At 40.3% G+C, this 27,976-nt stretch overlaps 2 protein-coding genes across 3 annotated transcripts; one reads left to right on the top strand and one right to left on the bottom strand.

Annotated features, from left to right (window-relative positions):
- Nucleotides 1-229: 229 nt before the first annotated feature.
- Nucleotides 230-17,796, bottom strand: ccdc186 (coiled-coil domain-containing protein 186). 2 transcript variants are annotated; one of them, XM_028430822.1, is made up of 16 exons: nt 17,664-17,796; nt 15,580-16,552; nt 15,184-15,310; nt 14,159-14,287; nt 13,051-13,263; nt 12,799-12,918; nt 12,199-12,303; nt 11,637-11,735; nt 10,331-10,417; nt 10,102-10,244; nt 9,054-9,309; nt 8,753-8,942; nt 8,538-8,618; nt 8,092-8,317; nt 3,652-3,871; nt 230-2,038 (listed from the first exon to the last, which is right to left on the bottom strand). In XM_028430822.1, the coding sequence occupies exons 2-16, from the start codon at nt 16,530-16,532 to the stop codon at nt 1,955-1,957; spliced, it is 3,033 nt and encodes a 1,010-aa protein (XP_028286623.1). In that variant the 5' UTR covers nt 16,533-16,552; nt 17,664-17,796; the 3' UTR covers nt 230-1,954. The 2 variants fall into 2 exon arrangements, with proteins under 2 accessions (XP_028286623.1, XP_028286622.1); XM_028430821.1 differs by having other exon boundaries at nt 8,520-8,618.
- tdrd1 (tudor domain containing 1) lies at nt 17,776-27,594 on the top strand. The gene is made up of 27 exons (XM_028430392.1): nt 17,776-17,873; nt 18,886-19,020; nt 19,211-19,248; nt 19,330-19,390; nt 19,567-19,681; nt 19,821-19,887; nt 19,985-20,041; nt 20,132-20,311; nt 20,396-20,539; nt 20,631-20,796; nt 20,906-20,989; nt 21,270-21,446; nt 21,529-21,636; nt 21,825-21,995; nt 22,150-22,401; nt 22,685-22,804; nt 22,978-23,085; nt 23,329-23,496; nt 24,032-24,370; nt 24,461-24,577; nt 24,651-24,779; nt 25,056-25,058; nt 25,618-25,794; nt 25,861-26,262; nt 26,433-26,495; nt 26,641-26,693; nt 27,523-27,594. Exons 2-27 carry the CDS (start codon nt 18,894-18,896, stop codon nt 27,592-27,594), a joined length of 3,498 nt encoding a protein of 1,165 aa, XP_028286193.1. The 5' UTR covers nt 17,776-17,873; nt 18,886-18,893.
- Nucleotides 27,595-27,976: the final 382 nt, after the last annotated feature.

The following is a 27,976-nucleotide window of genomic DNA, read 5'->3' on the forward strand; positions in this document are numbered from 1 at the left end:
ACACACACACACACACACACACACACACACACACACACACACACACACACACACACACACACACACACACACACACACACACACACACACACACACACACACACACACACACACACACACACACACACACACACACACACACACACACACACACACACACACACACACACACACACACACACACACACACACACACACACACACACACACACACACACACACACACACACACACACACACACACACACACACACACACACACACACAATTTTAAATACCATCACAGACACAAGCATAAAAACACACATACAAACAGTAAACTGGCGCACATTCAGGGCAAGGGAAAAAAAAATAAACAAAAGGAACAGCATTGCACTTTGTCCCTGGATATATTTCTGTAGGTTCCATCGGCTTTCCTGAGCTACAGCTACATGTCTCCTGTTCTCCCTTTGATTTTTCTACACATCGTTTACTTCAATGGACTCTGTGTCATTACAACTAAAAAGAGGAGTGTGACGAGCATACCTAGACAGTTTAGTCTTTTCCCACTACAAAATTTAAATATGCACACAGTGCAAAAAAAAAACAAATAACAAAACCCTTTCTACATGCTGTAAGCATCTCTGTTTGAAATGTGGAATGATGCTAACAAACCATATTGTAGGGAACCTTCTGTGTGATTCAGGAAACCAAACTGAATCATTTAAAGGTTCTAAATTTAAGAATAAGAAAGACCTAATTAAAAGTGACATTTCTGTGCAAGCATCCTGAGCATCAAGCCCATGTTTACTGATGTACTACACTGTGTATATGTAAAAAGTGCCAGATTAATGCCATGTAGCTGCTGTTGATTCACCATATCCAAACAGCAAACTAGACAAGCATGTTTTGATGAGTAAATTACCACTGATAAGTATTTTGCTACATTAGGCAGCTAGCAATTTGTCCATTTGAACAATTCTGACACGTAGAACTTCTAAACAGACCAGATTATGATAGGGGAAAGACTAAAATTTATTCATTTAAATAGAAAATATAACTCTAAATGGAAACCTGGTAATAAAAAATAAAAATGGATAATTAATTACATATACTAAAATAAAAATCTCCTTATTAGGCCAACCAGAAAATAAGTTAAAAAACAAAATCACATTCAGAATGGCCAAACTAAAGACCAGCTCTACATTTAAACCTTCATATGATATTATAGATTCATTCAAATTTGACACAGCTCTATAGAAGGATGCTTCAAAGCCAATGGCATAGTACTGATGTTGGCTGCAGGGAACAATTGCAAAGATGCAGTTTGTTTCATGAATAGTACTGCTGTCACACAAACGAGTTGCTCTGCTGATGTGAGGAACCTTGCTTCATGAGCTCGCTCATAAATAAGTGCCGTGCAGAGCAAAAAGGAAAAAAAACAAACCAGAGGTGACCTGTTTTTCTCTTTTGCTTCAGATATGGGGTGCTGCAGAGTCAAACTGAAGAAACAGTCCTTAAAAAAATACACTTGGCTTATTGGCAGATAGACATCAGGAGCATGCTGGCAATGATCATCTCATGGTTCTCACTGTGCAGAGACAAATGTACCAGAAGACGATCCATTTCTCTTTTTTCACAGGATGAATTCACTGGTAAATCAGTCAACTATTTTTTTTCAGGTAGAATTTGCAATACATTCATAATAATGGCATCTTCAAAATTACTTTACAACGCAATCAAAATTTCAAGCTTGAAGCAACTGGCCCGGATAGTTATTAACTTGGCAAGGCTCTGGGGGGACAGACATGAGTCGGAGGAAGATTTTTTGTGTCAGAGGCAAAGACGGAGATGGTACAATATGGATGTGGACGGTTCAAGTATGCTATGACTTGTCCTTCAAATGTTGTTCAAGATGTTCTTCATCAATGCAGGAAAGAAGCATTAAAGGAAATGTCCTTCGTTTCCTCTGACATCACTTCCTCCTTACACCATCATTGGGGTCCCTCTGCTGTTTTATAAGCCTTTCTATCTCAGCTCCCAGCGTCTGCAGATTCTCCTGAGAACAGAGTAAAGAGCATTTAACATTACACAGAATTCTGTAATTACCAGTTGGTGCCACAGTAGCCGCTGTTGCTACTGCTTGGCAAAAAAAACCCCAAAAAACAGTTAAAGTGTGTGTTTAACATTTACTAATTAAATACTAAAAATACTAAAAAGAAAAAGTGTGATTGCATCTGATACAAAACAATGCTGTTCTTGCGTATGAAGTTCTTATACAGTATGAAGAACAAAGACAGATCACTGAAAAGGTTCAGCCATCACAGTAAAAGTGAAGCATTGATTTGACTTTGTTAGAATATTTTGTCTTATTGTCACTTTACTGTGCTCATTGTGATTTTATATTATTACTTCCTGCTTACTGCCAATCATCCTTCAGCTGCAGAAAGCAAAGCCTCTGCCAGAATATACTCCCACATTCTTACAATTTATTGTCTAATTCAGGGAGTCTTTAATACAGTATAAAGACAATGGGAGGCTGATTGGCTGCAAAATTTGAACCCTGCTCAAAGAATGTGTTCACAAAACAAAAGTGCAATAGGAGCAAAAAAAAGAAGCAAACATCAAACAACAGGCTGTAACAATACAAGTCGACAGGATGGTGACGCAATCAGAGACTTTGTTTTGATTATGTGGGGGCACTGGAAGCTTTAATATACTCCAGTTCTGTAGTTCACATTCTTAGAAGGAAGCAAGTGAATAATATCACATACATCCAGGTGGTTAATGTAGACTTTAAACAAGATTATTGTAGGAAAGTGATTGGAAACATAAAAGTAAAAAGTCTTAAGGTGGGCTGGTGTTGTAAACTTAGAGCTTAAAGTGGAACGGATTTATTCATTTAACGCCTACGCATCAGAAAATTGGTTCAATTTAAATTGTAATTCAATTAAATTATCAAAAGGCCTGAGGTGCAGATGCTGGACCGAGCTCTCACACACAGGACGGACCGTATAAAGGCAGGCTTAAATCCACTATCTGAGGGTTTTGCTGCTTTTATAATATTTTATAATAGAGAATATGCCAGCATAGTCATCCTCATATGAAGCTGTGCAAGGTCTATAGAACTAAACTCGCCATTAGTATTCTCCATGAACAGCTCACTGTTTACCCAGTGGTGATATAACAGAGTCATCCAGGGATCCTGCAGTCTCCTGGGCTGGTGTAGGTATGAGGACATAAAAGAAGTGTCTCATTATTGAATATGTAAATGTTAAAAAAGGTAATTTGAGCTTCAAAGTCTTTGTTCATTTTAGACCCCCTACTTAATTAAAACAATTGAAAACAGCAGAATATCCCTTTACAAGCAAGAATCTGTGCATGCTATGATGATCTGCTATATAATTTAAAACTATTGGTTAGCATTAGGATCAATGTATTAAATTGTGCATCCACTGATGAGGTGTACTCTCATCAACACATTTGGATATTACTTATCATTTGGTGTTTAAATGTTGATGCTCCATCACATTTACAATCACATCAGGCTGTGAGCCTCCAAAGATGGAGCACAACAGCTAATTAATTATCAGCAAGCACCGGAGGAAACAGCTCACATCATCATTAGTTCATTAGTTTTCCTGCATGTAAATAGCTGGGGGTAGAACTTACCTTCAGGGTGATGTTCTTCAGCAGTGTGTCCTCCAGCACAGCCTGCAGCTTCCTGTTAATCTCCAGCGACAGGTCCAGGGTCAGCCCACTGTCCGCTGGGTGGGAGGTGTAAAGTGAAGCCATGATGCCCCCCCTCCGGCTGAGATGGGCCTTGTTAATGTCTGATGCCTCTGATGAGAGGGCCCCTGTCTCCTCTCTTAGCACATAACTCTGAATAATTCTGCAGGGAGGAAGGGGAGGAGGTGAGTCAAACCATGCGCTTTAAAAAGGCAAGGAGATGGAGTGGATGCGAGGCATCTGCTGGAGACTGAAAACTGAAGCAGGATTTCATAGTTAGGGAGCATGGAGAGCTCTCGCAGAGCAATAAGCCATTTCCAGCAGCAAAAGCTGAGGATGCTTAAAGAATAGTAATTCCAGCAGGATACGTTCAGTCATAGCTGGAATGACTCTCATTGTACAAGTCAGGGAAGAAACAGGTAATGAAAATGGTGCCATTATAATTCAAGAATTCAATCAACTGCATGCCAAATGAGTGTGTGTGAGAGAAAGTGAGATAAATCTTCATGTTCACAAAACATTTTCATCTCAGTAACAATATGGTGTGGAGGTTAAGCTGTGTTTGTGTCAGAGAGAGGGAGAAAATGGAATTCATTAACTCGACAGCTCAAACTTCCCGTTGTTCAATTTCCCCTGTGCTGCACAGACACTGACAAGCAAGTGTTTCCATTTAGAGGTAATGCAGGACGCGCAATTTCATTATTGCCTCCTACATTATTATCTTTTTTTCTTAATGCAAACAGAAGGGAAAATACAGTAAAGCAAAAGATGCTGGTTAAGGAAATTAAAGAGATCAGAGACAACTGTGAAAGTAGTTTCCCCCTGTGCTTGACTTCAGCCACAGGATTGAAACTACAAAGCATTTACGTCATTGCACCAGTCTTCTTTCATTTCCCACAGACTTAGAAAGGAATGTGGACAGGTGCTATGTGTACTGTCTTACAGAAAAGGTCAACAATATTCAATATTTAGGACCTAAAGCACAAACCTGAAAAAAATACTCAGCCTTGTCTTGGCATTGCTTAACTCAAATTCAGGGTGTATTCGAGATGTTTGTAACTACAACTACAACTAATCTGCCAGATTACCAGTGATTTCATCAGTATTCCAGATAAGAGCCTCAAAAAGCAGAAAGATTATCAGAGGTTTCTCAACCAGATTCACTAGGGAACATTTTACCACTTCTACAGTTATTACTAGTACTGCTGCAGAAACCATCCACACTGCTAGCTACCACTACTATGTAGCCACAAAGGGAAATCAATGAAAAACAGTTTGTACATTCACACCTCATGTCTGATTAACTTTATTATTGCATGTGTTGCAGATCTAACTGTGTTACTAGACAGTCTGATTCCTGACATTCGCTGGTTTATGAAAATGGGCTCATGGTGCATTTCAGAGTGGTATTGGTGGCGTTTCTCCACACACACTGAACAGCACCCACAGTTATGCACAAATGCAAAATTCTTATTTCATTTTGCAAATAATGAAATACACTGAAAAATGTGCTACTGATGTGTCATCAATCGACCATGTCATAAAAATATCCAGATTATGATGCAGCAGCCTGAAACCTCCTCCAAATGTTAAAGTATTGATCAGCATTTTACCTGCAATTTGCTACTTCTAAATTTACTCTGGAGAATGGAAGATCATTTCATGCATTTTAGGCACTCAATATTGCCTCTTGCCTGCACTTCAAAATCTGCTTGAGGACTAAAAAAAAAAGTTTATTTTTATGATATGATTGTATATTCTTGGTACTGGAAGTCACCCTAAGCACTACTGCACTAAAACTATACTGACTGTGGTGTATGCATGATAAATCCGCAAAGCATATAAATCCACAGTGCAATTAAATAAATAATTAAATAAAGGTAGAGTAGCGATGTAAGCGCTACAAAGAAACCACCACCATAAATTGTCCCCATCCACACACACACACACACACACACACAAACAACACCTGTGCTATCACAGACATAAAATGAAACTTACCTCTGACTAAGCTCAAAAGGGTCCATATTTGGACCCCAGTCCCATCACGACAGTGTTTAGTAAAAACAAAAAAAGTGACAGAAATTAAAAATGTGGCCTCATGATGTGCTAGATGGCATGCATAGTTCGACGGAGGGGCAAAAAAAAAATGTTGTCGTCAGCAACAGCAGCAGCAGCAGCAACAGTAACATACAGCATGTCCTTTTTTTGGCAAAGTCAAGGTGGCAAGAGCAGAACAGCCTAGTTCTTAAGGTGACTACACCTCGGGGCCCAAAAAAATGTGGCAAGACAGAAAGATAAAGTTAAGAAAAAGAAGAACAAGAAAACTTCAAAGCTATGTTTTATATTCATAACTATACAGGCTGTAACCACAAATTTAAAGGCAACTATCACTAGACTCCCTGTAGAAGCCTCTGGATGTGATTTATGTATTATTTAGTAAACTAGATTACGTGTCAACTATGATCCATTATAATATATTTTAACATATTCAGCAGGTGTATATCCACAATAGCATTCAACAGAGCTCATATTCATCTAATCTTTTAGTTACCATTGATTATAGCCTGAGCAGGGTGAAAAGAGTGCTCTCCAGATAAATAATGGATCTACACCTCCTGAACAGAAGGCCTCCTCCTGCTTTGTTCCCATCTGTTTTGCAGCAGCATCATTTTTATTCAAGTCACATGAATAGACCATTTAGACTTAATGGTCAAAGCAACCAGGTGTGTGTGTGTGTGTGTGGGAGGGGGGGGGGTGAAGGACAGACATCATTGCCCTTGAAGGATGCTGCTGCTGTTTCTGCAGGTTTTAGCTCATTTACTACAAATCACATATACTGTACTCTATACACTGCAGCCGATGACCCAGCTGTGACTTCCTAGCAGCACAGGGACATGCCACTGGGGAAAAATAATGAGGCTGAATTATGAGTGAAAAAAAATCTAAAAAGAATTATGTAGAAATGAAGTTGCAAAGTGGGAAGAAGTGGTTCTGGTTGAGTGTCGTGAATAAAGTAACATTTATATAGGTTTGAACTCAGGACACAGGTTTTAATCATTTCAGCAGTTTTTGTGAAATTCTGTTTTTTGTTGTTAGTTAACATCCACGACAACCATCAGCTCCATGCTTCCCATTCACTGCCTTTTTAAGCAGCTATGTAATGCACTGGGTTATGTCAAGTTGGGCCTTGGGATTTGGCAATTGCCTGGCTTATTTCTCAGCTGTTTTTCTAAAAATAATTTTAGAAAAACATTTGCAAAGTGAATTTGCACCAGTAGTAAATGTGCTTAAAGATGTAAAAACATATGGTCATGCAACAGAGTAGAATGCATGTAAGTTATCACTACCCCCCCCACCCCCTTCTAACTGTCCCTTTCCTGAGTCCCTCTAAGCCTCTGTTTCCACATGTCTGTCTTTTTATTCATCACCTGCTTCAGGCTGACAGTTAGCTCATCAGCGTTCACCAAGCTGTCCTGGAGGGATAGGGACAGAAAGGCAAAAAGGACAAATTCACATCCATACTAGTGTAACACCCCTGTGCTTATCTAAGATTTTACAGCGCTAAATTTAGCTGTGCAACCGTGGGATTCGTCCTCAATTTTAACTCTTCAATGTAGGTTGAGGCTAATGGATTCAATCCAAGTGTATAGTTGGGAAACAAATGAAGAGTGCAAAAGATGAGATGATTTAAAGCAGAATCAGGTAGAATGGCTGAAAACCCCAGGGCACTGTAAATATCATCTGGCAAAAATAGAGAATTGGTTGCACATGTGTAAAGAGCTGTACAGTTGGATCTTATATAGATCGGCTTTTATCCTGGCATATGTCCACAACTTTGAGGCTAATACAGGTTGAGTGTTACTGTGACTAAGATAGCCCAAATGTCCTTTACACTGCCTCATTATTTCAGGTGATGGCCATGAATATGGATGGAGCATTATTAGGAATGCATACAGAGGAGCATCCTCTTTAATCACCTAGACTATAAATAGCTGTGAGCAAACTTTGTCACAAGTCAGAAGCGCCTTGCTTGCATGAGTTTGAATATAAAGATGAGAAGGAGAGAGACAAAGGGGGATGCAGGGTGCCATAAATTGTGTGCGTAAGCAGATACTGCCAATCAAGGTCAGCTAAAAACACCACAAAACCAAGGACTGAGGTGTGCTGGGCATATATTCAAATCTACAGACAGATGCTCTGTATGCTAAGATCTAACAAATGCATGTATCAAATGCTACAGTAAATTCTGAGTTGTGTTAGGTCTAAAGCACTTTACTGACATAAAGAATGCCACCTATCCGTCCATGTAAGCTGATCCTATTGCAGTAAGGAAAAAAGCTGCCATCTCTGTTTCCTTATTTTTTGGTTCGTGCCACTCACTTGGTCTTTTTGCGGATCTCTTCTACCAGCTGCTTGATATGGTCCTCCATGAACTCAATTTTTTCCTGCTTCCGTGCCAGGGCCTTTTGCAGACGGACGATGCGCTCCACGAGTACAGCCTTGTCGACCTCCGGGAAACTGTCCACGACCATCACTGAGGGACCTGACTGGCTCTCTGGTGAGCGGTCTTCAACACCACTGTTCCCATGACGTGCATTCAAGGAGCCTGAGAGTAGAATGAAGGCAAAGATAAACATCAAAAAGGTTTATTAATTACATTTGCTTATATAAACCTGCATGCAATGCATGTTTCTGTAATTTTTAAGAAGGACATTTAACCCAACAGAGCAAACCAGACCCAGATCTCCTCTTAGGAACCCATTACACCCCCTGTAATGATATTGCTGCAGTTTGAATTAAATACTAACCAAATCCTGGAGTAGTACCTGAGGAACTGGAGCGACTGCCCATGCTGCTGGCATCCCGGTCACACCCTCCATTCTCAACCTGCTCCAACCTCTTACGGGCTGTAGAGAAAACAAATACAATCTGAAACTGCAAAGTGAACAGCTTCTGCATACAATATAAAACTGGTGAACTTGAAGTCTCACAGTTACTCTGTGTGTTTATAAAAGCAAGAGTTACAGAAGTGGTATCCAACCTTGTGTCAGTTGTTTTGTAAGATCCTTGATATTGGCAGCTTGTTTCCTTTTCTGAGTCACCAGCTCATCCCTCAGCTCTTCTACCCTGGTTTTTAGGTGGCCAATCTCTGTCTGCAGTGATGCCCGCTCCTGCTGCAGACTCTGCACCTCCTGCTGCCTTAGCACCTCTTCCTGTTTCAGCTGCCGTGACTGCAGGATATTAATTGCAAGAGCATATCATGTCATTGTATGTATTACTTCTACTCTAACCCTGTCAGGACACTGCACTGTATCCCCACTGTGCACTCACAGTACCCTGACCTTGTCATCCAGTAGACTGTTGGTCTCCTCCAGCTTTGCTTTGTGCTCTGTGAAGCTGTTGGAGAGCTGATCCAGCTGTGACTGCAGACTGTTGCTCTCAGACTGGAGCTGGGCATTCTTGCTGCTCAGCTTTTCAGTGAAGACTAATAACTCAGCCTCTCGTTCCCTGCTGCCTTGTACATCACGGTGCAAGTCAGTCATCTGATTGGTCAGGCTATCCACTTCCTCGCGAAGAGATGTGATCTCCTGTTGATCACTGCATACATCCAAAAGGAAACGGTAAATATAAATAACTGAGATTTTATATTACAGAAGAAGTGAAATATAGACGCATGTAATATTTGCTGTTCACTCATTTGTGTGTTCATTCACTATAACATAAACCAAGATGTGTCAGAATGATGGTTACAGTTGTTTCTGGACCAAATTCCTGCCAAAAAATGTAAAATGTTGGTGCTTGTGTTTGAAAAAACACTCTGCTGCTTAGCCAGAAAAAAAAACAGAAAATAAGACTTTTTTTGCAAAATTGTTTTGGGTTGCTGCCCCCTACTTATAACACTCTGGTAGACACACAAAAGAAGTGTTTCAAAAAAACGGAAAACGAGAAGTTTTCCCTCCATGAACGTCCCCTCACTCTGTCAGATCATCTCCACATGGCCAGCCCAATCACACACCCACAGAGGGACCTGATTCCCTTCCTGCATTGTGTGCTATATCCTATAGCTATACCCTGGCCTATCTAAAATGGTCTGATGAAGTATTTGAGGGAAAAAGGAACAAGAGCTACTGTATTTTACACCCAGTACAGTTTGATAAAAATCAAGTAAGAGTGTAGACACAAGTGCATGCAGATCAACCGCCTGTTAATATGCGTTACTGGGCATATTTGTTGTCCTTTTTTCAGGTGCTGAACATGCTGTACTGTCCTGTGGTGGGCATTATCGATTTTATTCTGTGTGTTATTGTGTGTCACTGCTGCAGTGTGTCAATGCTTAGAGTTTTACATAAAGTGCTGTCCCTGCATGATCAAAGTGAGATTGTGTTGTACCGCTGATGCTGCTCCTGGAGTTCAGTGACCTCTTCTAGTTTTTCTCTCTGGCGACCAATCTCAGCTTTCTGCCGGTTGATGATCTCCCTGTATTTGCTTAGCTCGTCCTCCCATCGTGGACGCTCATCCTCCAGACATTTTAACTACAAAACAATACACCCTTGTTAAGCTGGAGACCTGCTGATATCATGTGCATGGATGGTGAAGCACTTATTTTTAGGAGACAAACCTTGGTGCGCAGAGTAGTGAGCTCGTCCATGCCCTCTTTGTAACTCCTTTTCAGGTCTTCCAACTCTTTGGCCTTCACTCGGTGCACCTGAAGGATGCAATAAATAACCTATTAAAAGTTTTGCACTTATAAAGTGAGCTCTCTGTGCCAATTGATTGGCAATTTAACTTCACTTTTTAACTCAACTCTCTGTTACACTTAATGGAAAACAAATGATAATCTCACAGGAGCATAATTTCATTGCAGATGAATATGCAGGCAAGCCAAGTGTTGCATTCATTTGCTTTGCTTATGCACTCATTAAGCATGAGAAAGCAATGATGTTTTTATAATGTTGCATCTCATCTTTTGAACAAAGCCATTACCGGTGTAACTAGTCAACTTTTCCAAGAACCTATTAGTAGCCTGTGGTAACCAAAACAACACGCCACTAATGGAAGATGCTGCTAAATTTACTATTTGTTCCATTCATCCATTCCCATCCACTTCCATTACTTATAGAGTAATGGAAAATGTTTTAGTTTGGATTATTTATGACTGGCACACACACTTAAATAAACATACGCTTTGATGAGTTTACTCATCAGCAGGGCAGTGATATCTGCCAAACATCAAGTTTAAACCTACAAACCACACACACAGTATCACTGATGTGCATCAGTACAGGAATGGTGTCTGATACAACTGTTGTTGTTAGTAGTTTGTTAGTTATATAAAACATTTTCACAAATCATAATAATAATAAAATTTACACAAAAGAGTAAGAGAAAATTTAATAATGTTTAATTAACACATAAAGACATGTTTAGGCCTTGTAAACATCCTGGAAAAAATAAGCCAGATTGTGCAAGAAGTGGGTGATGTCTTCTGGGCTGTTGTTGAAACACACACAGCTTCATATTGATTATTTCTAGGTCATTTATTTTTAAAGTCAGATTCCCCTTAAGAGTGGGGCACAGAGAAAAACAGGCCATTGTGTTTGGATTGAGTCCATGTCTGTGCCTGCATGCATGCGTGTCTGCCTGCAGAGCTTACGTGCCAGTCCAAGTTAAAGCAACCTCTCAAACAGAGGTAAACAGATTAAAATAAACATTTTAACTAGAAGAGCTGGCATCAAAACATCTATAAAAAAGGCTGATTAATAGTGAAGGATAGAAGTTGTACTATATTAATCAGGATTACTATTATATTTTGTCTTCTGTAGGTCTCTTCTATAGGTTTTGTAGACTACTTCTAAGGATATGGCTGCATTTTATAATCCAAGGTGTGCTATCCTGTGAGATAGTGTTTGTCTGATGGTTGTCACCTCTAATTGGTCTGTCTGTTCCTGCTTGTGCTTCTCCAGCTCTCCTTTAGTCTCCCTCAGTTTGGCATCCAGCTCATTAGACTTGAGCTCTTCCGATTCCTGAAAAAGAGAACAGGTTTCATCAACAAGAGTGAAGGACAAGATGAAAATGCTCTATTTTCATGTTTTTGCTGACTTTGCCATCTGTGTGCGCTGTGATAGAAACTCTGCTGGTGAAAGAAAACAGCAAATCTTTGTACCACACAGTCAAACTAACACAGCTCTTTACTACCACCATAAGGTCCAAATGAAAACTGCCACTTTCTTGAAGCAGAATCAGTTTCAGCTTTCTTTTACAAATCAATAATGACATACAATGTTGTTGTATGGAATTATAGTATATAATGGAGCCAAACACGAACAAGTTCAAAACCATGACCAATATACCAAAAAGCATGGCATGCCTTCACCGATACAACCTGAGACATGTACAGTACTATGATCCTGGGATACAGACATGTTTGCTTGACTCTATGAGCTTGAGCAAACTAATACTCCCACCCATGTGATAAATATCACAAACCTGGTATGTTCGGATCATGTCCTGACAGTTCTTGCGGATCTGTTCAGTCTCTTCTTTGGCCTGAGCCAACTTGGCTGCGGTCTCTCTCAGTCTGTCTTTAGTTTCCTGGAGAAAGATAAATTTGTCAGTTTGCCTTCTTTTTTTCTTGCAAATGCAAACATTATTTGCTGTGGCCTTCAGCAATGTCTGACTTCTGTGCTTTCCCTTTCTTCTCTGTTTATAGTTGCCTATTTACTGGGATGCTTCTAAAATTAAAACCATTATTTTGTAAAAGAAATCAGAAACAGTGTTAATGATGATTTCCTTGCAGGTTCATTACTGTACCCTTCTCGCTCCATTTCATTTTGCATGTGAACCAAAGGAAAATAAGCATTTAAAAGTATAATTATGTGGGTTGTGTATATGCTGGTGATTGGCGCTGTGAACACTTCACCATATACAATACTATGTAAACATCTATTAAATATGTAAATGTAGCTATTTATTTTCAGAGGATCATTGATTCAAATCTGACAACATGCCAAGAGTTGTTTTTTTTCTGATCTATACAACTATCTGATCATAGTTGTATAGATTTATGGCAGAAAGACATTACATTACCTTGTGTGCATCAGCTTCACTCTTCAGTTTGTTCTGGGCCCATTTGACTTTGATGAGATGTGAATTGATCTCCTCCTTTAGCTTTTCCACCTCTCGACTAAACCTACTGACCTCGCCTTCCTGTAAACACATGGGATGGGTGAAGCAACAACTATATTGAATATGACAGCTTCATGAGTTTTGTGTTTTATGTATTCAGTTAAATTAAGCCTTTCCACACTAAGCACTTAAAAACTCTCACACCAAATGTACCTTTGCATCATACAGCTGCTGTAGCCGGCCCTTCTCCTGAGCCAGTTGGTTTCCTCGAAGCGCCTGGCGGTCCACCTCCTTTGTGGCTTCTCTCAGCTTTTTCTCCAAAGTCTCCTTATCCCGCCTTAGGTCAAGGGCCTCTTTCTCTCCCCGTACATATTTCATCACCATGGTCTCCTTCTCTTGGCGTGCCTCGTCACATTTCTTGTTCATCTAAGAATTTTCATTTATTTATATTTTAATCAGCAGATAAGGTTCACGTCATCCCACACCTGAGTCACTGAGTGATGAACAACAAAGCGATGTTTCTGATTCTCTGAGGGAGAAACTGACATACTCTGTGTATGTGTGCACATTTGTAAATCTAAGACTAAAGGCCTGGTACCACAATGGTCTTTTTTATATAAAAATAGCAGTAAAAAAAAAGAAAAAAAGAATTATTAGTTGGTGGATTAAAGCTTTTATAAGCACCAAATGTTTTAAACAAAAGGGGCAAGTTCTAGCTGACTGGGACTGGGTCACCATCTTAGTACAAGAAAGAAATGATATCAGGGAAGCACCGAGTGCAAAAACTGACTTGTATTGTTCAGTGGACAGTGAAATTAAAAAATTGCCAAGTGTGACAAAACTGTCAAGAGAATAGTGCCTTACACAGTTTTAAACAGGTGTGCAGACGGATGCTGTCATGTTGTTAGTGCTTTTCTGCACTGCTCGTTTAACAAGTAATTAAATATGCAATAACAATAGTCAGGTGTGCAAAGACCTTAACCTTTTAGCTGCCAATTTTGTGAAAACATTTTCACAGACATGGTTAATACAGATACTTCAGACAGAGCATGCTGTTTGCAAAAAGAAATTACTAGCAGGCCAGTTAATGAATCATTAATAATTTACTTTACTTGTATGCACTAACATGCTATGTGTGGCTGACTAAGGCTGCTTTGCTGTGGTTTAAAATATGTTCATTATCTGCTTGATGGTGATGATGATTTGATAAACTCTTCAATCCATTTACTACACATATATAACCCTACCTATCCTAAAGGAACAGGGCGAAACCAAGCTGTATGTCCAGCTCATTACAGAGACTTTTAGGTGTGGGTTATACCTGTTCAAGCCGAAGAGTCGTCTCTTTCTGCATTTGCTGGAAGGCTGCCTTAGCCGCCTGGTCCTGGTATACTAGTTTATCCCGTGACTCCTTCAGTTCCTTTAGAAGCTCCTCCACCCTGCCCTCCAGCTGCAGAAACAGGGAGGACATGGGCTAAGCAACTTGTTGGGAGATACGCAAACTCTGGCCACAACCAGGCTAACCTGCTACACAGGATAACACCTTACACAAAATGCTCAGGGCGGACTAAATTTAGACAGAAAAGAATTCCAGTTTTTCAATGTTTGTACCAAAATGGATTTAAACATTCAAACTATCAATCCTTTGAAACATCAATAGAGAAGGATTTTCAGCATACATACATCGTGTGTATGTATGTATGTCTCTCCTATACCCTTTTGTTTGCACAATGCTTAACTGTGTCACCAGGAGAGCATGAATCAATTCTTGTGCCTTCCATGGCAACAGCAATGCTAAAGCCCATCCATTCAATAGGAAAGCACTTGTGTTTTGGAGTGTTTGCCAGATGTAATGTTTGTAAATCAAAGCATTGAAAACACACACACAAAGGAAAAGGATGTTTAGAAACAGATTTCATACAAATCCTGATGCAAATGAGATCCATGAATGTCTGTGATCAGGATTCTGAATCATTATCTTCTCCCAAACAGGCTGCTTTGTTTGACTTTCTTAATGAGTCGCTATGCAGATTTAATTGAACTGAAGTCTCACTGTGACTGTGCAGCAACACAACATTTGTCCTCACTTCACACTTAAACTGATGCTCGTTTCTTCTCCAAATGTAACACATGTTTTCATTATACCAACAATATGAAGCTTTGGTATTAATTAGGGAAAACACACAATTAGCAGCAATCAATGCCCGACAGAGACAGGAAGTAAGACAAAAGACTGCATTTGAAAAAACATACCGGTAGTAAATGTGTATCTAAAAATCGATAAACTGCGACATGAATGGCAATACATATAATCACAGATAACAAAAAAATACCATAGAAACTAACCTTTTTAATGGTGGCTATGTGCATCTTTTCTGCATCGGCCCTCTTTTTTAGCTCGTCCCTCATGTTGTCTTTCTCCGAGCAGATACCCAGGATCAGCTCCTGATGTCTTTTATTCTCCTCAAGTAACCTGTGCACAAAAAATGGTGCAAACACATACACACACACAATCCCAAATCAGTGTAAGTCTATACAAAATGCTGAGCATGTGGACTGCTATTAAGGCCAAAAGACAGAGCTGGACCAAAAACGTGGATTATACTCATGCAAAACCTCAAGAGTTTCACTACTGAAAACAATGCTGAAGTTTAAAAATGTAATCAACTTGTAAGCACAATACTGTAAGAGCAGTTTAAAACCAATACATATGGATCTTTTTTAGTTCAAGCAACAGTTTACCTCTGAATAGCTTTCTCCTGTTGTGCATATTTGTACTGCACACACTTCTCAAAGATGACCATGGAGCCCTCCTGGTGTGTGGCGAGTCCATTGAGAGGTGGGCTCTCACCTCCACTTTCACCCTCCGGCAGCTGACAATCCAACAGCTCCGACTCCAGCTCATCCAGCAGTGACTCTTGTGACAGTGAACGCTGTATTTGGGAAATGAGCTTTCGACTGCAATCAGTGTCATAAAGACTTGTCAGGGAATGCGAAGGGCCTGAGTTGTTGGCACTGGTTTGTGGGCTGGAAGCAAGTGAGGAGCTGAGAGTGTCAGAGCTCGGGGTAGAGGGGCCATTACAGATCCCAGAGGTTGTTGTTGAGTTGGTGGGGGAATTTTTAGAAGTGCTTTGGGCAGAGGAGGATGATGAACTTTCGCATGGACCACTATCTTCAACGGGTGATTGTTCAGTGGAACAATTTGTAATTAGTAGTGATGACTGCTCATGACTGCTTGGAGTGGCAGGATCATCAAAAGTCAATGCGGTGTCAATTGCCCCTTCAAGAACAGAAGGAGAGCTTTCCACTACATCCAGAGTGGCAACTGGAGTTACCAAAGCACCACAAGCGTCATTCAAAACAATAAGTCCAGATCTCTCACTTCCTGTAGCATCATCTTCACTGGTATCAGTAGCTGGTTTGCTCCCATTTAATTTTTCCAGACTGCATGGCCGAGCTTCCTGCTCTGCGTTTGTTTTAACATCTGCCATAGTCTTGATTAATTCACACTCAAGCTCTTTTGCCTGACTGCAGATTTCTGCCCTATGTGCACTGTTGCAAGAGATTTGTTCCTCCTCATCTGTGTTAGCCATGTTGTTGTGAAGCTGATTCACTGGCTGTGATTCTTCCGATACAGACTGAACCTCTGATCCTTTCATCATGTTTGTATCGGTAGCAGGACCAGGCTGTTCCATGGTCCTTCGCTTGTTTAAATCTGGCATAGAGAAGAAATAGAGATAAGAAGAGAGTGAGTAAAAATAGACTGATACACTGTTTATAGTTTAACATCAGTCTAAATTCCCAGAAAGTCAGTGCCAGTACTTTTTGCATGTTATACCTTCCTGGTCATATAGCAGAATGAAAAAAACACTGACAATAAGCTTTATATTTCCTGATTTAAGTTTATCTGTCAACACAGAATGACTCAATAACTTGCTGCGGCACACACAAAGAGGTGCGGTCTATACTGACAACTGATGAGATACACCTGAAGGTGTGTGACAGACGTCATACAAGCAAGATAGGTACTAAAGATTATTACATAACCTGAAGGTACCTTCACAATGAATTGAAGGATCTCCCCAGTTTTGTGATATAATCAAATGTATGTCTCGTGGAATAGATCCGTGGAATAGAACTAGCTCATTACCCAAGGCACTATTACATTCCTACTCAAAACATGTATAACATGTATTGAACGCATCTCTAAGCTGCTGTCTGTCAGACTCCTTCCTCTGTTACAGTGTGCCACCTAAATTCATTTCAAATCCATAATTATTGTGTGTACTTTTTCTATTCTATCTATCTATCTGGTAGATGCAACACAGCCTTTCTCACTGACAGCCTAACTTAGCTGAATTACAAACACAATGTTGCAGATGCTCAATTACAGATGTCATGCCACTGACACTGTAAGTAACGTAATGTGTGCAGCGTTGGTGAATCCCAGCAGCAGGCCGATGATCCATTTGCATTGACGGTTTATTAACATTTCGTTTCGTTTAACGATAGCAATACCTGCTGACTTTAGCCTGCTAGCTGTTAAGGAGGCGAGGCCAGGCTACTGACGCCGGTAAAACCCAAAAGCTAGCTTCAAATACAGTACATGCCGACAGAAAACAAACCAGTGCCTATGTGATGTTGTTTTAAATTGAATCAACACTAAACTGCAGTGCTGAAACCTTATATGGGGCACTGCTTACTGCAGCTAGCCGAGCTAACGTTGATAAGAGGCGTTAGGTCGTACAGTACAAGCTAGAAGTGCTAACGCTAGCATCTACCATGAGCGCCACGTAAATCTTGATAGAATTGTCATTGTTACCCACCGAATGAGAAATATCCGTGGTATAGTTCAATACGGAGACAATCAGAACAGGAGAGAACTTGTAGACCCCTGTTAACCTGCTGATCACCCAACCCGACACTTCGATACGACACATCAACAAATATGGCCACTGCAGAAGAAACGACGAGGCGATATTAACCAATGGGGAACCAGGGAGAAATTACGTCTGTCTGACGTAAACGTACGACAGGTACCTACAACTTCATCTCTTTTAGTGAACAAGAAGCAGAAGACACTAAATAAAGCTAGCAAAAGCTAACTTCAGTACAACTAATGAGCAGAATGGAGACAGCATCTTTACTTTATATTAAAGATGCTCCGCCGTTATATCACGGCACTAACGTGCAGAAAAATATACATAATGATTTACCCGTTATCACGTCCTTAGCCTCCCGGCCACCTCTGCAGCTTTAATCCGTTTTGCTCGGTGTTGCGGGTATGTTAATGACTGTTTTTGGCTCCCCGGAAGTAAACAAAACCTCTCATAGGCTACGACTCTGATCACGTGACCCTGACAGACAAGGCTCGTGTCAGTATTCAGATTTTAACCTTTCTGCATCATATTAGTAGTGTAGTGTATTTTATTTCCTTTACTTTAGACTGATGACTACGTTTTGCTCTAACTGATACACATTTAAAGATTCATTAGTAATGGTCATATTATCTCCTATTACCACATCTCTATGCTTGTTTTTATTGATCAAATTACTTTTAGACTTACCACCAGCACACTGTAAAGACAGAATATGAATAAAATGATGACATAGTGACCGGTGGGAGATGGTTTTTGGGCCTTGGTTGTACTTGAATTTTTGACCTCTACAGTTGAGGGCGCAGCGCATGCGCAATTGTTTTCTGCTGCGCCACCGTAGACAGTACCATTCCGAGACACGTGTACCCAGGTACGATTTTTTTGTTCAAATAAAATTGCATATACTAAACAATTTATTCGGTTGTTTGGTGTGATATATGTTTCTTTAAGGCTGCTGTCGAAAATGTCACTCAATTTTCACCCTTTATACTTGCGTGCTAAGGACTAATTGGTTGTGTCGTGGTGGTAAATGTTAGCGGTTTAGCTTTGAAATAGCTAGCCAGCAAGCAAACGTAAGCTAGGACTTTGCATGAATTAAAGACTTTGTATTTTACCAGCTTACATCGTGTCTCAGGGAACTGTCTGACTACATTTTTAATAATGGTGACAGGTATCGACATGAACCGCCCATTTTCTCAAAACATGGTGCACCCACACCCGCCTTTAAGGCAACCTGCTTCGAACCCCACGGCTCCTTCCACTGGTGTAAGACCTGCACCTCCGTTGTTAAGCGGCATTGGAGACGGTAAATCAAGCAAAACTGACTGCTCACACACAGGATGATAATTGCATTGAAACTGCGGTGTAATTGCACTCTTAATTGAATTCATTGTAGTACATTCTTGTATTTATTTCTAGACTGTGAACAGTGAAATGTTGGCTTTGCACTATTTTTAACATTTTTTTATTTAGTTGTTGCTGTTGTCTTGTTGCAGGTCTGATTAATCCACCAGCCAGCATAAATGCATCTTCAGTATGTAGCTCACGTTCAGGTTTATTTGCAGAATCCATGAGTTGTCTTGAAATGAAAGTGATTTTTTTGCTGCTTTCACAGTTGATGGGTTCCGCCCCGCCAGCACTGGCTGTATTCTTCTGTAACTACTGTGCTCATCAAGGTAATATTACATTTTAATGGGTACATTACTGCAGCAGTGTGTTTATATCAGGCAAAGGTTCTTCCAATAATTAATAGATTTCTCCCCAAAGGGGCAACAATTTTCCCAGGTCAGTTGTTCAACACTAGGGCGAATCATTGTTGTGTATAATGTGTGTATCATGTCTTCATTGACAGGGCATTTTCGCTGCAAGCGCTGCAAATCAGTGGCTTACTGCTCTGTGGCATGTCAATCAGAAGACTGGAAAGCACACAGACACTTGTGCAAGCCCTCTGATGCAGAGCCTCAAAAGTAAGTTGTGTAAATTTTGTCAATTAGTGCAAGTGACTGACAGAGTGTTTAGTAACAAAACAGCTATTTCAGAACCTCTCACCAAAGAGGTAGAATTTGAAGTCAAATAAATGTTATGTTATCACTTCACTTAAACCAGGGGGATATCAACGGGAAGCACATCTTCACCAGTTAAAGGAGATGGAGCCAACCCGTTGGAATTGAAGGTACAGCAATACATTCAAGATTTTCTGTCAAATAATGCTCTGGCATGGATTACAATGATTAAAAACTGAAAAGTAAACATTTTTTCTTCCTCTCCAGAGGGTCTGTTTAACTGACTTGCCTGCTGCTAATTTTTTTAAAGGATCTGACATTCAGGTACAACATACCATGCATGTTTGATTATGAAAATGATAGTAATTGTATATTATATATAAAAACACAACATTTGTCTGATATGTGTTTCAGGCGTCTCTTGTAGAGTTCTACAACCCTGGCAGGTTTTTTCTTGTCGCTCAAAGCCCAGAGCTGCTGGAAGCTCTACAACGCATCAGCACAGAGCTTCAGAAAACTTACAGCACTCTCTCAGTGATGTCACATATACCCTTTGTTGGGGAGGTTTGCGCAGTGCAGTTCTCCTGTGATATGGTGCGCAGGGGCTCTCTTTAAGAAGAACATTTTAGTACGCTCATTGGCTCAGTTCTTGATTTCTGTGTATTTTTTTATGCATAGAACTGGTACAGAGGCCTTGTACAAACTTTTTCTGCTGATCAAAAGATGGCAAGCATCCTTTACATTGATTTTGGCAATGAAGAAAATGTTCCGGTGAACAGGATCCGACCCTTGGCAACTAATATCCCTCTATTTTGCCCATGTGTGCGTGAATATTTGCATTACTTGTTGTAGTTTCTTGCAAGGGTAGCAAGCGAGGATACTGACATTTCGTATACCCCTCTATTACTTTTAGGCAATGGAGTGCTGTATTGCTGGGGTGGTGCCAGTGGTTGGCAAGTGGTCAGGTGAATGCTGTTTTGCTGTCAGACAGATGCTGGCTGGCAAGACAGTGACTGTTAGACTGATGGAAACACCAGAGAATGGATGTGTCCATGCTGTGGATATCCTGCTTTCTGTGGGTAGGTTTTAGAGAATTGTTAAAGTTAGAATAATCGCATGGATGCACACAGGAAGAATTTCCAGAAGTTAAAAAAGCCTTTAATCCAACTTGATCCCTGTGTCTTCTAGGAAAGCCGTTGAGCACATTTCTCATTGAGAATGGGTATGCTGTGGAGAAAACTGTCAACATAACACCAACTGAGCAAGATATAGGTAAGCTAGCTTCAAATGCATCTAACCATCCTACCATGAATTTGATATGACCTGTGACATAATCGTACAACACTGGGTTGAATCTCAAGACTGTTTTTACTACAGACTTTTCTTAGATGTGTAACACGCACATAAAAGGTAGTCTAAAAGGTGTTTTGATTTTCAAAATTTACAGCAATAGGCAAAAAAGTATTTTGCCAAAAATTTTCTCTCATGTAAAAAAAATACTGTTCATATTTAGGAAAAGCATATATAAGAGTTTTTTTTCTTTTTTTCTCAGTTGCCATGCTGAATGCATCATTTGAAAACTTCAGATGTCTCTCTAATGGAAAAGATGACAACACCTGGGCTCAGCCACCTGAACCACTGACAGTGACAGTCGGTGACCAGTTGTCTGTTATAGTCACTCATTTCCAGTCACCCACTGAATTAATTGTGCAGAAGGTTGAGAACGCTGGTGAGTAGCATTAGTTCTAGCTAATGGAGGTTGAATCTTTTACTCTGTTTATTCTTACCTTATCTGGGATGTTGGTTCATAGGAGTGATTCAGGATTTGCAGTTAAAGCTGAGGGAGCACTGCAGTCAAGTTGCAGACCCCCAAAGCTTCAGACCAGCTCCTGGAACAGTTTGTTGTGCTCAGTTCTCAGGTAAAACACTTGCCCACAGAACATATTCATAATAATATCTTACTGCATTTGCCATGTAGTTTGCTGATGATATTGTATTGATATATGATTATATAGATTATTTATAATGCCTGTAAAAATCTTCATAAAGTATAATACCAAATTGGCCTTTAATGAAGTCCACATTCTTGCCTCTGTGTTTCTTTCAGAGGACAAGCAGTGGTACAGGGCTAAAGTTCTGGCTTATTCATCAAAAGAACGCGTTTGTGTTGGCTACATTGATTTTGGAAACTCAGAGGACGTGGATATAGGCCACCTGCAACCCATCAGTCAGCCACTTCTGGCCCAACCAATGCAGGCTATACCATGTGGTCTAGCAGGTAGTATCCTTATTTCTTTTACTTTATGTGTTGTGTCATCACTTTATTCAACATGAACTACAGTGTAACATTTAGGTAAAGGGAATATTTAGGAGAAAAAAAATAATGAATAACTGTAATGTTCTGTCAATCTACTGTCACCTCACTTTTCTAGGTGTGCAACCTATTGGGGAAAGTTGGTCAGAGGAATGCCTTTTGGCTATGCAGCAAAGGGTATCAAACAGAATACTGCACATTGAAATCCAGAAAATTCATGAGGGCAAGGCCTTAGTGACCATGCTTGACGAGTCCAGTGATCCTCAGGCCAATGTAGCAGAGCTGCTGATCTCTGCAGGTTATGCTGCTGCTGGTGCATCCAGTAATCATGAACAGGCTGATGTGACAGCTGCTTCTCCAAAACCACAAGGTGGGGGGTAGTCTATTATGTGTATCATGTAGTCTATTAATATTGGAAAGTAAAATATATGATCAAAGAATTGTTTCAAAGTCAATTTGTTGAATTGTCTCTTGACTTTCATCATAATTTTTCATCCCATAGTCAAAGTGTATACACTGATGTGTGTTTGTCCAGCTCTGTCACCCAGAACAATTTTTAACTTCATAATAAAGCACTAAGTATATTTTGACAGACAATTACTGTATATCTACATTATTTTTTTGTGGTTATGTGTCTTCGGTGCCTTCCTCAGTCTCTGAGCCTCTTGTTTGGAAGAGTGCTGAGCTTCCCTGTGGCGGTCAGACAGTGGCGCTGCTAACCAGCTTCGTTGACGGACCTGGAGAGTTTTACTGCCACATAAGCAATGCTGAAGGTACTTTTTCTAGGATTTAAATTATTTTCTAAAACAGATTAAACACTGCATTGACTGGGTAAGCAAATATTAATAGAGACAATAGATTTTATATTAAAAAAGAATAATTACAGAAGTACATAGGCTTTTGTACCACCTGAAACATATTTTAAATCTGTTTGTGTTTTTGTCAGACCAACAGCGGCTGTCAGAGCTAGGAAATCAGTTAAGGCAGCATTGTGAGGCTGACTCTTCATCTTTTGTGCCAAAAATGGGAGAACCCTGTTGTGCCATGTTTCCCGGTGAGGCCAACTACTGTACCACTGGCTGTAATGAGACTGTTGAGATGTATGATACTTTGGGATATGAACCACTGATAAACATTTAGGGATCGTCATATTAGATGCAGTCTTGGCATCGATGTTTTTTTTTCTGAAAAGCCAGAACACTATGGTTAAAAATAGATTCCTTTTTTTGTTTTTCCTTCACACAGCTCTGTATGTGATGCTGTTTGAGATTTGTAAATGTGTGTTTTGGTCCCTCAGGTGATGGAGCTTGGTATCGGGTTATGGTAAATGGGGTCTTTGAGGACACGGTTGCTGTGAACTTTGTGGACTATGGTTACTGCATGGAAGTCCAAAAAAGCCACCTCCGGGCTATTACACCACAACTCTTGACACTGCCGTTCCAGGCAGTTCGCTGCTGGCTCACAGGTAGCGTGGTATTTCTGGGTAGGGGAGTGTTGAATATTGTACATCATTACTGGAATGTGTTTTTACAGTTGCACAATTTTGAGTCAGATTAGCCATTTAAAGGTAGGGTAGGAGACTTCATTCTGATGCACTTTTTGTTAAATTAGTGTAACTTCTTTTTACAATCTGATAGCAGCCAATTAATTAGGCAGTTTCGCATTAAAAAGAAGAATATTAATCATCTGTGGAAGCTAAAATCCTAAAAACATCAGCCAATCCAGGATTACCCTGCGTGGAGTATTTGCTGGTTGTCACTCTTTTCCTGCTCTGTGTGCACCAGAGAGGTACGTGCATGATGGCCGAAGTCACAGCTCGTCTTTAGGTAATGTGCGTCCATGTGATTGGAGGCGTGGCTTCGGGGTGAGCTCCGAGAGAAAGGGGCGTGTACTTTCGAAATCTGGCTGACTGTCACTGTCAAAATCTCCTACCCTACCTTTAATTTTTTTTTGTCTCGTTCATACATTTTACATATAAAGTTGTATGCCTTTGAAATCAGGTGTGGAGCCCCAAGGATCAGAGTGGAGCAGTGAAACCCTGCTGTTGTTCCAGACTTTAGTGGATGGCAAGGAGTTTTCTGCACGTGTTCTTTCTAAAACGGAACAGGGTTATGGTGTGGATCTGGACAGCAAAGGAGAGAATGTGGCTGCTTGCCTAATTTCTCAGCAGCTATCCAGAGTTCCTGGAGAGATTGCCAATGAGACACATGCAAAGACAGGCTGTGGATCCAAACAAAAAGAGACTGAGCACTGCCAATTACACATTCAAACATCCACTCACATTAAAGCTATCTCAGAAGAAATACCAGCTAAAGAGCAGACTGCACCACAATTACAAGGTCAGCTGGAGTGTTAATGTTATCTCAATACATTGGTATTGGCATTGTGATTTCAGGAGACTGATTTCAACTGTTGTAATCTACTTTCAGTCTCAACTTTCCCAGTGGACTGGAAGACGATGGAGCTGCCACTCAACACCACCTTTAAACCTTATATTGCAGCTGTCACTAGTCCTTCCCTCTTCTACCTGCTTGGCCCCAGCCAGGGTTAGAATATTTTCTTATTCCTCTGTCTCTTAATGACATGACACACAGGACACTCATTTTGTTTTTTCTAAAGTGAACCAGACAAAACTTCAAGAGGTGATGATGGAGCTGGCTGTCTACTGTAGGAGTAACCAGGCCTCTTTATCCTCATCTGTAAAGAGCAAACCAGCCCCTGGGGCTGCCTGTTGTGCCCAGTTCACAGGTGAGGAATTCACTCCTTCATTCAAGAAACATATCGTCAGTGGACACAACGAAAGAGAAACTCATTTTGTCACATGTATGTGGCAGCAAAGGCAGCTTTGTCAGTCCAGTCTACCTAAATTGGTTTGACTTTCTCCAGAACATTTTACCATCACTTGAGATATCACACACACAACCTGTCAGCATAAGTCTTGCTCTCATTCTCCAATTTAACTTTAGATTTGCTCTGTGACTGTTCTTGTGTCCCCACCTGCAGTTCTTGCACCTGAAACCTAAGCTGGTAATTCCATGTCTGCTTGTAGATATAATTACACACCGTGTGCACGTAGCTGAACTTAGGAGCTTCTTTAAACACAGTATACAAGTAGGAGACCAGAGCCCAGCATACATTCCACAGCCCAGCTAACAACAGGGTCTGTTTTAATGGATTTTTCTGTGGTGTCTACAGTTTCTTAAAGCAGCTGTATAGGTTGAATTGTTTTGTATGTAGTTGGGTGAAGTGCTGAACTGAGCGAGTTAAAGCTGGAACTCACTGATGGGGACACATGATTTTTCGCCCAGTTTTGCCCACGATTCCCTGTTATGTGTAGTCAGCACCAGAATCTGCAAGTGTGTGGGGGATCAGACTCAACCTCAGTAGTCTGTTAAGACTGTGAAAGTCATGTAGTGTATCCCCAGCCTAATATGTGCACATTTCTGTCATGATGCATTTAAACCAAGATTTCATGAAAAATACATTTATGATGATTGTTTCATGTTTAGTTTGAACTCCAGACATTTAAGGGTAAACTCCATTGTGTGATTTTTGTTTTTATTTATTTATTCATTTTATGTTGCAGACAATGCCTGGTACCGTGCAGTGGTTCTGGAAGTTTGTGACAATGAGATGAGTGTCATCTATGCAGATTATGGCAACTGTGAAAAGGTACATTTTTCCCGAATCATGCCTATCCCCATGCACCTGCTGCAGCTCCCCTTTCAGATCACCCGGTGCACACTCGCTGGTAAGGCTCTCAGTTTTTTTTCCAGACTTGACCACAAATGAGATGCATTTTACTTCACATTTATTTCTTTAGGTAAAGGTTTTCCTTCAGAGTGGTCAGAAAAGGTGCGACAGTTATTCAAAAGCACACTGACGAGTGACATCCTCGCCACTGTCCAGTCCTTTGATGGCTCTGCTAATGTGCTTTCCCTCACTCTGCCCACTGAGATGGGTGGGGGAGACCTCACTGCCATGATCTTAGATGAATTATATGCCCAGACTGAGAGAAACGCCTGCTCACCAACAACTCAGGAGAGTGACATAACTGGCAGCAGCACATCTATCAGCACTGCAGCTGCTCCTGACTGCTCCCAGCCTGTAGCATTACCTGACTGCCATGGTCCAGAAACTGTACTTGGGCCTGTTAGCAACACAGTGCCAAACAAAACTCCTGAGCCTACAGACCGGACCTGTCAACAGAAAGAAAGCACATCACTCGGTGGTTAGTGTTCAAGTCAGGATTTTTATTGATTTATTTGCTGGTTTTGACTTCTGTTGGTATTATAATTGTCATCCTAAAACAATTATAAAGCTAGTGATTGTTTTTCTAAAATGCATCATATTATTTTACTCAAAATGCTTACTGTTTTTCCTTTAATTCATTTTTTTTAGCAGACCCAGTGAAGATAATTAACCAGATGAAGCCAAAATGCCAAAATATTTCAAACACTAATGGTATGTAATGCCATAAAACAACCTTAAACCCTCACAACTTAAAGTGATATGGTTTTAAATTTCTACTGGGTTTCAGGCTCCCTAATACTAGGATGAATTTGTAACTTTGGAAAGAGCACATTGTTCACTCAACTTTCCACTTCAGTTCCAGGTCCTCAGACCACTGGCTGCTGCTGTCTGAACACCCTGACAACAAAGGTCAGAGTTTCACAGTTTCAGAAGAAATCTTTATTTTTTTCTGTATTTTGTAAAAATACATGAATACTTACTGAATCAGAGTATCAGGCACAGAGTTTGAGCAGCTGAGTCAGGTTATAAGGCACATGCCATTTCCTTGAGGTGCAAAATGGCTGAAAAAACCTCTCAGAGGATTTTAATAACTACAAAGAGCCCAAAACTAGTAAAGATGTACATTAATATAAAAACATATACAGAAAGACTGAAAATGCCCAAGCAAAGAGAATGAATACTATCTAAAACAGGGGGGGGGGGCACTGGGGGTAGAGTCTGGGTGGGGCAAGTATTCTACAAAAAAAGGGTCCAATCTTCTCAATTCTTATTAACAGGTCAGAACATGAACAGTTCCTCAGAACATAGAACCTCAGAACCTCTTTAATCATGTTCCAGCCATGTGACAACTTGTCAACAAACACCACCAGAAGCTGTCACGTGCCTGAGCTATGGTATCCCATAAGTGATGAAACAATATAAAACGCACAGGGCAAGCCTCAGCAAATAAGTGTGTGAGAAAAATGTGCGGGCCGCACTAACACTAAACTTTTATGTCAAGTGGGGGGGCCACAAAATATGCAGGCCGCAAGTTTGAGAGCCCTTATCTAACAGCTATGAAAATGACCGGAGTGGGAAAACAGTTAAAAATAAAACAGGAGGAAAAAAAAGCTGACATATTGTGTTTTTTGCTTGGGGGCGGATGTCTTATGGTCCATCCGTCCAAAATCCTGGAAAAGTTGGTATGTTCTTCAAATCTAATATTAAGTTATACTTTTTTCTCTGTTGTCCATTGTAGATTGATCAGGTGGAACAGCTGATGCAGCTTCAGCTCTCTCTTATCCAGCAGCTTATTGGACAGAAGAAATGAGACACACACAGCTTCAGTGTTGTTTGCTGACTTGTTACAACAGTGTGTTGTTTCTGTAAAACATGATGATCTCCAGATGCCACTAACCAATTTTTAATTTGATTTCAAAAATTGCCATTAACCTTTTAATAATTCAATAGGTATTTTTGACGGAGCATTATTTTTGTGGCTTTTATGTTATTTTAATCTGTGGTCCACAGATGTCTCCATATTCTGGAGGGAAAAAAACAACTTGGCACTTAAAATGTTATGTTAAGAAGAAAGAAATGTCAGCAACAAAACCTGTTTATCAAAGTGTATGCTATATGTTTAACATGTTTCAGTTTTATATAAAACAAATCTGTGCGCAAAGACAAAAGTGTTTAGTTCAGTTGGCACGTGT

Source organism: Parambassis ranga, chromosome 19 (assembly GCF_900634625.1).
Source record: "Parambassis ranga chromosome 19, fParRan2.1, whole genome shotgun sequence".
Classification (NCBI taxonomy): domain Eukaryota; kingdom Metazoa; phylum Chordata; class Actinopteri; family Ambassidae; genus Parambassis; species Parambassis ranga.